The sequence below is a fragment of the Engystomops pustulosus genome, chromosome 1, assembly GCF_040894005.1.
Source record: "Engystomops pustulosus chromosome 1, aEngPut4.maternal, whole genome shotgun sequence".
Classification (NCBI taxonomy): domain Eukaryota; kingdom Metazoa; phylum Chordata; class Amphibia; order Anura; family Leptodactylidae; genus Engystomops; species Engystomops pustulosus.
Window position 1 is genome coordinate 242,864,356 of NC_092411.1, and position 13,504 is coordinate 242,877,859.

The window sequence follows — 13,504 nt, forward strand, 5'->3', positions numbered from 1 at the left end:
AGGTATTTATGGAGTAACTTTGTATTGCATGCAGTTCTGTCACGCATGTGTATGACGCATGACATTGTAGGTGATCCATCCATCTGTGTCTATCTGTGTCTGGTGTCTGCAGTTTCAGGTGTCCTAATGTTTACAACACATATGTGAAAGCAGAAAATAGCGTATGATGGTATTAGATCACCATGTTTCTGATAGATGAAGCTACAGTGAAGTCACTGCTCAGCAATGCAATGAATTCCCCAGCGCTGGGATCAGCATACCTATATAGCAGCCGAAGGTCTGTGCTTCTGTCACTCAGCTAGAATAGACTGCATGCCTGACATATATGTATGACAGGATAGCACTAGACAGTGTCACAAACCATAATGCAATATACATAAGAACACGTCTGACTTCATAATATTCTGTTTTTATAGCTGATCAAGAATCTCCCAGAAATTATTCATCAGCCTTTACTGATGTAAGCAAGAGTTCTGCAAGGAAGGTCGTGCAGAAGGAGGTAACCAGTTAGCTGTAATTTATGTTATAATTCCATCACCAGGGGCCGGGATGTGATAAAGATACTGAAGAATTCACTACCTTCAGGTTTTACCACTTAAATTTAAATTCATATCAAAGACAAGCTGTTAGCCCCTCCCATTTGGCTGTTTTTGTCAATCATTATAATCCCCATTATATAACAATTCAATCATAATCAATTCATATTTAATTCAATTTCCTAAAAAAATACATGATTGTAGTGGGATTACATGGCAACAATAGGTCTGATGTGTAAGCATTTTGGCTCTACTCTCTCCTCCTGTATCATCCCCTGGGTCATGCTGTTTTTCCTACTAGAACTGTATAAATTAGTTAACCAATGGGTGTTACACTGGGGAATAGGAAGGGGGATGGTAACACCCAGTTGTCAACTGCACAGCACAAAGTTATCAGAACAGTGCTGCAGAATTCTTATTTAATTGGGAATTCAGGTATTTACTAAATATCTGTCAAGCTTGGCAATCTATCTGTATAGATAGGTATAACATGACATGAGATTTTAAGGTCCCATTCCCTTAAAGGGGTTGTACCAAATCACTAATGGTTGGAGAGGCAAGATAAGCATGTGTTGTGCTGCTTCTTTCAATGTTATGGCAGTGTCGGAAAGTGCAGAGCACAGCGCTTGGTTACCACAAGCACACGTGTTCACTGTCTAGTTGAGGGCCGGAGATAGCGAAGTGCTGTGCAATTGAACGGAGCAGCATGGTCCATACTCATCCTGTTGCTCTACCCATTACTAGAATGGGATTCCGTTCTTCAGATGGCTGGGAGTCCCATTTTTGTTATCAGTGGGGGTACCAGCAGTCAAGTCATGTACATTTCAACATATGCTTTTCTTTTTCTTTTTCATGTCCAGGCTGCTAGGGCTGTGTATGACTTCAAGGCTCAGACACCAAAGTAAGTGCTTTTCAATTACTTTAACGCAGTATCAGAATTTATCCAGATAGAAAGTCTTGCTCTTCTTATGTTTTCCATATTCTGTCAAAGGGAACCTGTCATCAGGAGCCCTTTTTCTGGATCCCCCATGACCCCATAGAGAATAGTGTGCACATTGCAAAAGTGTTTTTATAATAAAACTGGCGTTTTTTACAATAAAAAGAAAAGTTAGATGAAAGTTTACCTTTCTCTCTGCAGAGAAGTGTCCCATGGGAGTGGTCACTGAGAAGTGGTCCCCCTCCACCATCGGAACACCGCAATGTTATGCGTCTATTTCAGCCATCTCCCTCCTATTTGAAATAGGCGCATGATGGAGCAGTTTCGCAAGGGTTGGGGGGGGGAAACATTTTCTCACTGGTCACTCCCATGGGACACTTCTCAGCAGAAAGAAACTTTTATCTAACTTTTCTTTTTGGCAATGTGTACACTATTCTCTATGGGGGAGCCAGAAAAAGGGCTCCTGCTGACAGGTTCCCTTTAAATGGGCAAAAATGCTCCTCTGTGTCAATCTGTATTGTATTTCATGGTAGTCACACTTTGTATGTAATTGACACTTACTTTACAGAGAGCTGTCCTTTAAGAAAGGAGATACTGTGTACATCCTCAGGAAAATAGACAAGAACTGGTATGAAGGAGAACATCATGGAAGAGTGGGAATATTGCCAATTTCTTATGTTGAGGTTTGTGGGACTCCTTTATTTGTATTTAAAATGAGCCACTGTTGAACATCACCACTCCTGGTACTGTCACTACGAAAGCCATAGATTGGCCGCAACAGTCCTAAGACCTCCAGTACTTAGACCCCAAATAGAAATGTATATAAAGATACCAGGACCAATACCTGATCTGTAATAAAAGTGAATCAATGCATAAGTATTGCTGGGGTTCAGTTGATTGGAACTTACTCCCATTAACTGAGTTTTCTTTTTAGGAGTAACCCAACTATATTAAGCCCTCAATGCTGTTAAGTAAGGCGTTGAACCACAACCACCTTATAACCATGGAGAAAAACAAGTTAGGTGGTAGTATTGTCCCTAAGGATATTCTGCTGCCATCACTATTCATGGTTACAAGTGGTTTTTAATTTGATCAAAGAATTGATTCTAGAATCTTGTCTTGTATTCACTATTACTTAAATTAAAACCATCATTTGAGATAATATTTTATATTATATGTGTGGGGGATCTTTACTATACTCAAACATATTGGTCATTGCTTATTAGCAATGTTGGAAGCCATAATCCCAAATCAACTAAAATGCACACAATAAAAGAGTGTAAACTATGGTCCTAATTCACAGCAGCTTGTGGGTTATCATAGTCTGATAACAGATACACTTAAACCTCCCAATGATAATTTTTAAACTGCTTTTATAATATTTTCTTTATGGGATGTTTCATGGTCTGTTTCTTTCTTTTTTAATAAGAAAATAAGCCCAACCGAGAAATCTCAGCCACTACGACCCCCACCTCCTGCACAAGCTCGAGAGATCGGTGAAGCAATAGCTAAATATAATTTTACTGCTGACACAAATGTGGAGCTAACCCTGAAAAAGGTGAGTTCCTTTGATGTATAAAGCCGGCAGTGTGGCGGGACATGCTTTCGCTAAGGTGTCCTTGCTGAGTTCTTACTTTGAAACCTCACACATTTTGTTTCAGAAATAGAGTAAAATATATTTTTATGGATATGTGATAAATGTCACTTGTGGGAAAACCCTGTGAAATCACTCTTCACACTTGTTGTCTGCAACCTGAAGAGGTTTGTGTCTAATAAATACTCGCATGACCGATGAGGGACGTATATACGGCCGCAATCTTGCGGCCGTATATATGTCCCCCATAGCCCAGCAATAGGTGCATGGAGCAGTACAAGAGTGGTACAGTCTCGCGCACGGGCTATGGCACGGGGGGAACACGTTAGTTTGAATGTAGCCTAACATGTACTAGAGTTAAAAAACAAAGGCCCACATTTATTAATAGTGAGACAAACTGCACTACGAGCAGTTTGCCTCACCATCTTGCAGTGTGCAACCAATTCATGAAGAACTGTGCACGATCTTCATGAATCTGTCCACCGCTTTTTTTCTGGTGCACTTAGTTAGTAATGGACATGTTCCTAGTGCTTTGGACTGGTTAGTACTTTGTCCTTATGTTGTATATGAAATGGATAGCAGACAAAGAGTGGGAAAGAGAGGGGTCACAGGGTAAATTTGTAATGGTGAATTAGTAATAAATATGTGTTTATAAACTGCTCACCTAGAGTGGGTGTGTACGACATAAGCTACAGCTCTAGTGGAGTCGTGTTTAGCAGTTTTCTATGGGTGCAGCCGGCAGCTTATACCTTGAGTCTGAATTGCTAGACTGTAGACAGGAGTGGAAGAGGATGTAACACACCAAAAAGTAGAATTTCATATAATCAGTTACAGATATGTAATGGTGTATTAGATTAAGAAAGGCATCAAAAACAAAACTACAACGTGTTTCGGGAATATACCATTACCCTTTTTCAAGTGGAAATTTTTCTGTGAGCAAACAAGATGACAGACCAGGACAGTCATTGCCAAATAAGGAGGTGTGGACTGACAATGATGACTGTGGTAAGAATATATACATATATACACATATGACTTATATATAACTGGAGCAGTTGTAATTTATATGAATAATTATGAATAAGCACAGTAGATGGTGGTAGCAGCAATAAGTACAAGAAGAGATGGTGGGCTCATGAATCAAAATGCATAAATTGGAAACTTGCCCGTCATCTTATGTGTGTCCTGAATGTGAAGAGTCTTTAGAACAGGACGCAGAGAGAGGCAGAGGCCTGCAAAACCGGGCTCGGGCAGCTGATAAGCTGTGCATGTGCACTGATGATGGGAGCCAACGTAATGGCATCCCATAGGGGAACGTCAAAGTGCCTGGATTTGTTATGGAAGGATTCAAGACATCATCTTTTAGTGTGCGTTGGCTGCGTGTTTCTAATCAATAAGCATGTGTGCACATCATAAGAAATTAATTCAAACCACATTGTGGTTTTGTTTGTTGCATTTTATCTTAATCTATTAAATCATTACATATTGGCAACTGCCCATTTGGAATTCCACTATTTGGTGTGCCCCATCCTGTTCCACTCTTTGGGGCACATTTACTTACCCGGTCCTGTCGCGATCGCCGAGTCGCGTTGTCTGACTCTGATTCGCTATCAATATCCTGCATGTGTCCCTTCCCTGCTGAGGTCCGCTGGAGTTCTTCTTCTTCTTCTTCCCGGTGCATTTAAGTGCTTGGCTTGCGACACAATTAGAATCAGTCCGAATCAGTCGAGTTGTCCGATGGCCATGCCCCCCATTTTGTGTCGCATGAAAGTCGTCACGATTGCGCCAAAATCTGATCGCGTGCACCCTGTTAATAGTGCAAATAGTCGGGAAAACCAATCGAAATGCGGTGTGCGGACCCTTCTTTTGAGAATTGAATATACAGATTCTTCTCTTTCTTTGTGTAGTATATGGGAGACATTTTAACAGCTTGTCACCCACCATTTCTGAGAATCATCGTCTGAGAATTAGATAAAGTTAAAAAAAAAGATGCTGCCTGTCTGCTGATTCCCGTTGTGAACCCAGTTCCGTTCCTGACCTTGACTCCTTGCTGCCTGACCTGACCTCCTGTTTTTTCCCTGACGTTGAACCTGTGCTGCCTGTCTCGACCTTCCGTCTGTCCCTGACCACGATTCTGCCTCATGACTTTGTACCACGCCTTGGCCACCACCGCGGGCACCGCTTGTGGAGCGACCTGGTGGTACCCTGCCACAGCAAGTCCATCCTGATTTGCGGCCAGTGTCAGCTTATGCCATCGCTCACGGTGGTACGGAGGATCCACTACCTCAGATCCTCACATTGGTCTTAAATATAAAAAGGTAACATTTAGCACCAGCAAACTACAACTTAGGACGCTGTGGAGATTGAAGCAAGGATTGATTTGATGAAGGTATTCAGTTTATTATTATAGACCTATATCAACCTCCTGATATCAATGCCCACAGAGACACGTAGAGAAGTAACTAAAGAGGATTACCTTGTTTTCCAGGGTGAGAAGGTGACACTTCTTAAGAAGGTTGATCAGAACTGGTATGAAGGTAAAATCCCAGGAACCAATAGACAAGGCATCTTCCCTGTGTCCTATGTCGAAATTGTAAGAAAGAGCCCTTCAAAGAGTCCCGGTATATCTCCAGAACGGTCACTTCATCAAAGTTACTCCACGGAGAGGATACATAATTCAAGCAGCACAGTAAGTCTTTATTTACTGAAATATTATGCTCCATGTCACTATACTTTGTTCTGGAAGTTCTTCCTAGGCAATACTCCTGTTTCATTCAGGCGGTGTACATGTATGTACGGCTAGAGTTTTAATAGAAAAATTTTAAAGGATCTTTTTTTCTGCAGTATGCTGTAAAATACATACATATATGATAGTAGGTTTTTATTTACTAGTCCACAAGTTACAATGTCTGCCTTCAGAACAACGTCTTCACCGGGGTCCTAGTAGTCAGATAGTCTGCAGATAGAAGGTAGACAGACAGATATTAATACAAAGAAAATTAAACCAACTTTAAACAACATCATCATTTGTCTTCTATCCACAGCAAACTTCCAGATTAAAGATAAATGACCCCCAATGTTTATAATGTAAATCATTAAAATGTAAACAGTATATAAAGTACAATATTAGAATATAATATTACTACATCATGTTGCATATTACATACATAAATGAACCAACCAAAAATGTATAAATATGTTCAGCACAACCTTTGCAAATATAGACATGTATCTCTCTGACTCGGCAGCCAGATGGAGCCTGGGCGCAAGTTTCTCTTAGCTCTGATACCTTGTAAATCTGGCCATACTTATAAGGTGATGTACAGTAATGCCTACGAAGTTCAGGCACTGTGGAATTCAACATTGCTGACATAGTTATAGAGGAGAGATGCTGAGGCCTTATGCTCAGATGAATGGACAGCTTAAAGGTCTAGTGTTTTTTTGTAATGAAGTTTCTGGTCATTTTTTTAATCTTGTTTTTATTAGTAGAAGTACAAAACAAACGTTAAAAAATATGAAGTAGCAGAAAACGGCAATGGTCACAATCCGTCACAACATGCAAGGAATGTTCTATAATGTGGAGAAGTTTCTGGTCTTTTAACCAAAAAAGCCTCACTATCCTCAGTAAATCTAGAAGAAAAACTAAAATGCTTCCGTCCCCATACTGTCACCTATAAACCCAGTCTGGTGTCTGGTGTCCTGCTCGCCTGCCATGACTGCTATGAGTTTTCATACTGTTGACGGACATTAGGATTTCAGACTTCTAAAAATATAGCCTATACTTAATGATCTGTTACCACTTCACAGCTTTACTTGTTTGTCAGTAGTAGAAACAGAAGGGTCTAGGGTGCGCCTGGAGTGTCACATTTGGGAAATGGTCACAAATGTACTGTTATTCAGAAATGTATACATTGTATACAGCATACCATCAGTGGACTAGCAAATAGTTGTAGCGTTCTTGAAGTTCTTTATAACCAATACTGTCCGTGTTTAAAAGGGCTGTCTGAGAAATATATTACTTACCATACTTCTTCTATACAAATATAGCTTATGGCATCCTGACCACTTCTGGGATTCGATTCAGTTATCATACAAGTAATGACTTCATGTGACCTCCCTGACCTATACTGCTTGTCATGGTGGTGTCCTGGCTACAGTCATGTAACACCGTCACTGTAACTGTAACCCCGATACAGCAGGGACCAGGAGCGACTTTCACAACCTTTATTTTTTGCAGTTTCTGCAATGATTTCAGCTTTTCTTTACAGAACAGAAGATATTATGTCTACATACCTGCTGAATATAAAATGGGCACATCAGTGGATGTGTGACCCAATGTAATCATATTCTATACACAAGGTTTTTTTTACTTAATGTACATCTACATAATAGTTTATTGTGATTTTCTAGATTAGTAACTACAGTTGCTTAAGTACTGGAAGGATTAAAGGGGTTGTCTTGCAGGGGAAATGTAAAACTATAAAAAAAAATGTATTGCTCACCCTGAAAGAGTTCCGATTCTGCTTCGACCCTCCCTGATCCCCCGCTGGTCACTGCTTCCTGGTCCTTCTTGACAGACAGAAAAGGGCCACTCGGCCAAATATTTTACATAGGACTAGGGAGTAGAGACCAAATGGGACCCGGTAAGTATCAGAATGATTAAGGAAGTAGCAGAGGGGAATTGGTGATACACGCTGCTTCTTTTGGCCCACTCTTAGCTATATATTTTCTTATACTAGAAAACCCCTTTCAGTCTATTTAGTACCTGCTTCATTATAGTGCCAAATATTTTTGTGACTTACCAGTGCAGCAATTTTAGTATTTGTACAGAAGAAACCCATAGCTCTCTCGTGAAACTCACACTACTGCTGTGAATAGGATGACTCAGGCTTCTCTCAACGTTTGACATTTAGAACCCGGTCTATCAGCAGATGCCATTACACTTTTCAGATAGCTTTCTGTCACTCATGTGGTTTCATGTGCTAATAGTTTTTGGTATGTGCACCTGCACCTTTACTACCCTTACAATTACTTTTTCATTCTGTTAACATATTATTTGAGTATTTGTTTTCTTCTGTTTCCTTTGACTCTTAACCTATCTTTTATTTCTACCTTCATCTAAGAGACTCCATACTCCACCCCTTACTCCATCCTCTTGTACAGACTCTAGTAAGGGGAACATAGAAGCTGTGACAAGTGAATGGTTATCACTGACTGTTGGCTTTTCACCTTCAATCACACCTATCCCAACTCCACCACCTTTTCCTAACCACTTTCTTCCCGACGTAGAGATGCCCACCTCCTTGCCATTAACTGTTTTACAGCCTGAACAGTCATTCTCAAGAGATATAGCTTCTCGAATTAAGGATGGTCATTTTGTTCCTATTACATCACCAAAGACCCTTTCAAGTTGTCATCATCCTACCATATCTTCATCATTTCCTGACCCAACACTTTCCTCTCCTATAATTCAGCAGCTTGAGGTCCCTTCTATGCCTGAAACTAATTCTGATAACGGTCTGACTGAACAGAGAAAATACTTGGACCAGACACAGTCAAAGGGGCAAATAAATGTGAAACAAGCCACAGAAAATTGTTCTGACCATATCAATATACCTGAGGCTTCTGGAAAAGAATGGGCTCTCGTAGAGTGTGCAACAGGGCCATCATCGTCAATAATCATGACATCTGTAGATGAACAAGAAGAGGAAATTTGTCAAGAGCTAATGTCCATCATTCAAGGAGGTCAGCGGGCATGTCAAGAGTCAGGGTTTTCTAGGTGTGAACCTAAAACGGAGCAGCATCCCAGACTCTACATTGAGGAAGAGGGTGAAAGTGAAAACCTACAACCAACAGTAGAAAACATAGAGGAACCAATTGTATGTCTTCAAGAGTATTCACCCGGTATCAATGCAGAGGTATTCAAGTTGCTACGATCAAGCTACTGCATGTTGTCTTGTCTGCCCAGCAGTTTCCTGTTACATTTTTGTACTATTAGTCTAGTATAAAAAAAACATAATAGTCTAAACCCAATGGTAAATGTATCAAACTATCATATTACTCTCATGTTAAACATATGGTAGACTTCATTTTTCATAACATAATGGATGTCTTCTAGAAATATAAATGAGACCACAAGTTAATTTTATTGACTTTTAACCACCACTGACTTGAATTCATAAAAAATGAATGAAACATTTGAAGCAAAAACACAACAGATTTAGTATCTGCTCTATAATTTGCTGTATGGGCAGTCGGCCATGGAAACCATGTCCATCTGTGTAAGCCCATTGAAATACATGGGGTTGTGTTCTAGTTGTTGCAACAATGGAGAGTATATACCCCCAAAAAACACGTTTGTGTGCATGGAGTTTGTGTCCCTTTCACCGTCCCGGTTCTATGTCACTTGCATTGTATTACTAGTATTTGCACAGCCATTCAACACAAAATGTTTTCACATGTTCCGTTTGCTATCATTTTTGTTGATACATGAAGGTTATTATGGTGTTTTTTGTTTTCTTCACCATTCCTTATTCTCACACCCAGCTCTATTTAATTAAGGACTATGGGGGGAGGGGGGTATATATCATACACAACATTTTTTTCATCCTACCCCCTATAAGTATGAAACTTAGCTACAAGGAAAGGTGGGCTATTTTGATTACTTCATTTTGCAATTTATTCTTTTCTAAATATTTAAGAACTCCTCCATTTCTTCTGGAAAGCAAAGGTTTCCTGCACATTCTCCTCCCCACATTTCTTCTAGTCCTCCATATCATGTTGACTGCGTATCTCCACCCCGACTATGTCAATCCACTGTATCACTCTCCTCGGCACTAACGAAATCTCCATCCAGGCAGCAGTCACAATCACCCCGGTTAAAGGTAACACCAACCTGCATGTGGTTGTCACTTGTTTCCAATTTATACTAATCCTGGTTTATGGTATTGTAACTTAAAGAAGGCATGGAAACATATGGTATTGTGTTGAGGGTGAAAATACTAATTTACAACTAAAGCCAAACCCTTCTACATATCTGTTTCCTTTAATGGGTGTAATGTCAGCCATTAAAGTGATAAAATATTTAAAGAAATGGCACGATAAACCATTAATATCACTTCTGGCCCCAACACAGATTGTTGTGTTTTTATAGGCCATACAGCTGATCATCCATGGAGCAAGACAAGCCTTTTAAGATAGGATAATCAAGGGGTTGTTCCAAAATAGAGGTTTAAGACCAGTGTTCAGCTGGAATAGGTAGAAGAAGTTGCAGACACCCACTTAAATTGAAGTAGGCATCACTTTAGTCCTAGATAAGGTTCCCGGCAAGCACCTCTCCCCCTGCTCTCTATGTCTATTCGCCTCAGAAGACTGTTCCTTAAATTATTTTTTAATTGAACCTTAATAACTTTCACTGAAATCATTAAGCAAACTGGGTTTAAGCACAACTGTATATTTGAAGTGCCTTTCATTACTACTAGTAGTACACGGTAGCATTTCATTAATTAAATGTAGAATTATATTAATTCATAGACTCTCATAGCATATTCCATAGCACTTTAGGATTTAGATGGAATGCCAACAGAAAAAAAGACTTTAAATGGTAACAAACATCTTCAAAATATAAACATGAGAGAATTTGCTATTTATGAGATTGAAAGATCTTCCATACCGTAAATAGTTTTTTACATTAAGGGTGTTAGTCGCCTACGGACAGGAAAGGCAACAAGTGTCTGATTCCTGGGGGACTGACAAGAAAATTGGCCTGCAAGTCACTTACGGGAATGGAGCAGTGATGCACATGCTCAACCTGCAACCCAATCACTTGCAAGATATCTGAAATAGTTGTCCATGGGTCCCTTAGATCCTGGTCTCCCAATTGTGTGGCCCAAAAGCATAAATACCTTAAATTACTGTCAGTCAAACTAACTCATTTAAAGTTTGAGGTTGGTGTCCTGGTGATAGATGTTAGAGAAAAGAAGGACTAGCTACCGTATATTCCGGCGTATAAGACGACCTGGTGTATAAGACGACCCCCCCTACTTTCCTGTTTAAAATATAGAGTTTAAGATATATTCGCCGTATAAGACTACCCCTTTTCCAACGCATACAAAACACTGGTAAAAATTTTAAAAAAAACTGATTTGAATTTAACATGGTCCTTTTTTTAATTTAAATTCTTATGACATGCAGGTATATAGCAGGAAAACTGTCGCTCATAAACATAAGGCATACAACAACAACATTACCATTACAGCACAGCCCCCAGTAGTATACAGCACAGCCCCCAGTAGTATACAGCACTGCCCCCAGTAGTAAACAGCACAGCCCCCAGTAGTAAACAGCACAACCCCCAGTAGTATACAGCACAACCCCCAGTAGTATACAGCCTGCCCAGCATTAAAAAAAAAAAAAAAAAACTTATATACTCACCCTCCGGTGGCCCCGATGTGCTGCTCCCCCGTCTTCAGTGTTCCGCGCTGTCTTCTTTCTTCTGCTGGGCGCTGCCATTGATCTTCCCCGGCAGGCGCCTAGTATGACGCGCCGCTGCTGGGAAAAACATGGCGGCGCCCAGCAGAAGAAAGAAGACGGCGCGGAAGACTGAAGACGAGCCGCGCAGACATCGGGGCCAACGGAGGGTGAGTATGCGCCCCAATGTCTTTTTGAGGCTGCCAGCAGCCATCGCTGTGAAAACACCCGCGATCGGTGCTAGCAATATGCAGCAAAGACTTACCGGCTATGGAGAGGGCTCAGCCCGTGAGCCCTCTCCATGCACCGGGACCCGACCGCCCGCCGTGTATATACCGGCGTATAAGACGACCCCAGAGAAGACAGAAGATTTTTCTGTCTTCAAAAGTCGTCTTATACGCCGGAATATACGGTAAATAGAATTGAAGTGTTCTCAGCTTCAATCCTATATTCTCTCTCAAGATAAGCAACCACCAGAGGTGTCTAACTGTTACCTACAAAGAAAGAACTTGGCACTCCATTCAATGTGTTTAACGTTTTGGTCAAATGACCTTCTTCAGAGACTGATTGCTTGAAGAAACATGTAGTCACAATTTTTGTGGTTGCAGAATTGCCGTAAGTATCACGAAAGAGAAGTCCACTTCTTCCCCTGTGATTGGACTCCGTGTTATAGTCTTGACATCAGCCTATTTTTGCTTTTTGATCAAGCAATCCGTGTCTGAAGAAGGTTGTGTGACCAAAAAATTACACACAATTTTGGATTGCAGTTTCAAAATAATAAATGAATTTTACTAACCTTGGAGTTCATCATTGGAGTTCTTAGTTTTTTAACTTTTTATATTCAATATAGTTTATTCATGGAGTAATGAAGTTCACACACATAGAAAAATGCAAAGGAAGGATGAACAATCCAATACATGTAGAAAATACAGGTCAATATCAATATAGGTCGCGCAGGACCTGAACAGAGTAGTTGAGAGGAAATGACCATCCGACAGAGTGGGGATACCACATGCCCATGTTTATGGACATAGTCAACATGAAACGCGGAAGTCCCGTGGGGATATCGTTGGAACATGAACAAGTATAAGAATATGTGAACTGTATTATATAACTAGAAGTGAAGAGGAAGAGATGAAAAAGAAGAAGAGAGAAACCTGAAAAGCGGAAGAAGATATAAAGGTGAGTAGTAGAAAAGGAGGGCCGAAGGCTGCATGGGGGATGGGGGGGGGAGAAGATGCAGGGGACGGAAAGGAGACATCAAGGAAAGGGAGGACACGTTACGGTTGATCAGCAAATAACTGAGTGTAAGCAGGGGTGTTCTTAAACAGGAACCAAGGTTGTCATATACGTGTAAATTTTTCCATAGACTGATGTACCTCAGCATTGAGTTCCTCCATACGGCTTAGGTTAGAGAGTTCGTGAACCCATTCTGTGAAAGAGGGAGTAACCGGGGATCTCCAGTGTCGAGGAATGACCGCACGGGCGGCCGTGAGAAAAAAGCGCAACAAGTCTTTCTTTTGTGTCCCAATCGTGCCTGGGAGGATGGAAAGGAGACCTATTTTGGCTGAGGGGGAAATGGAGCGGCCCGAGACCATTCTATAGGTGGAGAACACTCTGTCCCCAAAGGGCCTGCTTTTTTAACTTTTTAATAATAAGGAGGCACCATCTGTTCCATTAGGAGTGACATGTAATATCCACTATCTAGCAGTTACTATAGCCACCTTCACTTAATTCTGGTGGAGTTGGAAAGTCATTACATATATGATCTTGATTATTCCATATTGGATATCTAGGAATCTGGGCAGCAAATGAAGCATGATAAATCAGGGACACTTACTTGTAGATCCCAGAACTGAGACTGGTAACCTTTTTATATTTGTTATCCACGTATTCCTTCCTTCTAAATCAACTTTAAAAATTATGCTAATGAGTCTGAAGGGCTCCTGGGGGTGTAACAGGCTGTTA

General features: G+C 40.7%; 1 protein-coding gene across 29 annotated transcripts in view; it reads left to right on the forward strand.

Annotated features, from left to right (window-relative positions):
- The window catches only part of SORBS2 (sorbin and SH3 domain containing 2), a 188,061-nt gene that overhangs the window by 158,270 nt on the left and 16,287 nt on the right, over positions 1-13,504 (forward strand). For 27 of the 29 annotated variants that reach the window (XM_072122669.1, XM_072122687.1, XM_072122681.1 and 24 more), the window contains 7 exons: positions 417-499; positions 1,397-1,437; positions 2,042-2,156; positions 2,903-3,031; positions 5,556-5,756; positions 8,542-8,985; positions 9,769-9,951. In XM_072122669.1, the coding sequence (XP_071978770.1) occupies positions 417-499; positions 1,397-1,437; positions 2,042-2,156; positions 2,903-3,031; positions 5,556-5,756; positions 8,542-8,985; positions 9,769-9,951 (1,196 nt within the window). The remainder of the gene's footprint in view (positions 1-416; positions 500-1,396; positions 1,438-2,041; positions 2,157-2,902; positions 3,032-5,555; positions 5,757-8,541; positions 8,986-9,768; positions 9,952-13,504) is intronic. The other 2 variants (XM_072122734.1, XM_072122775.1) reach the window with 2 other exon arrangements.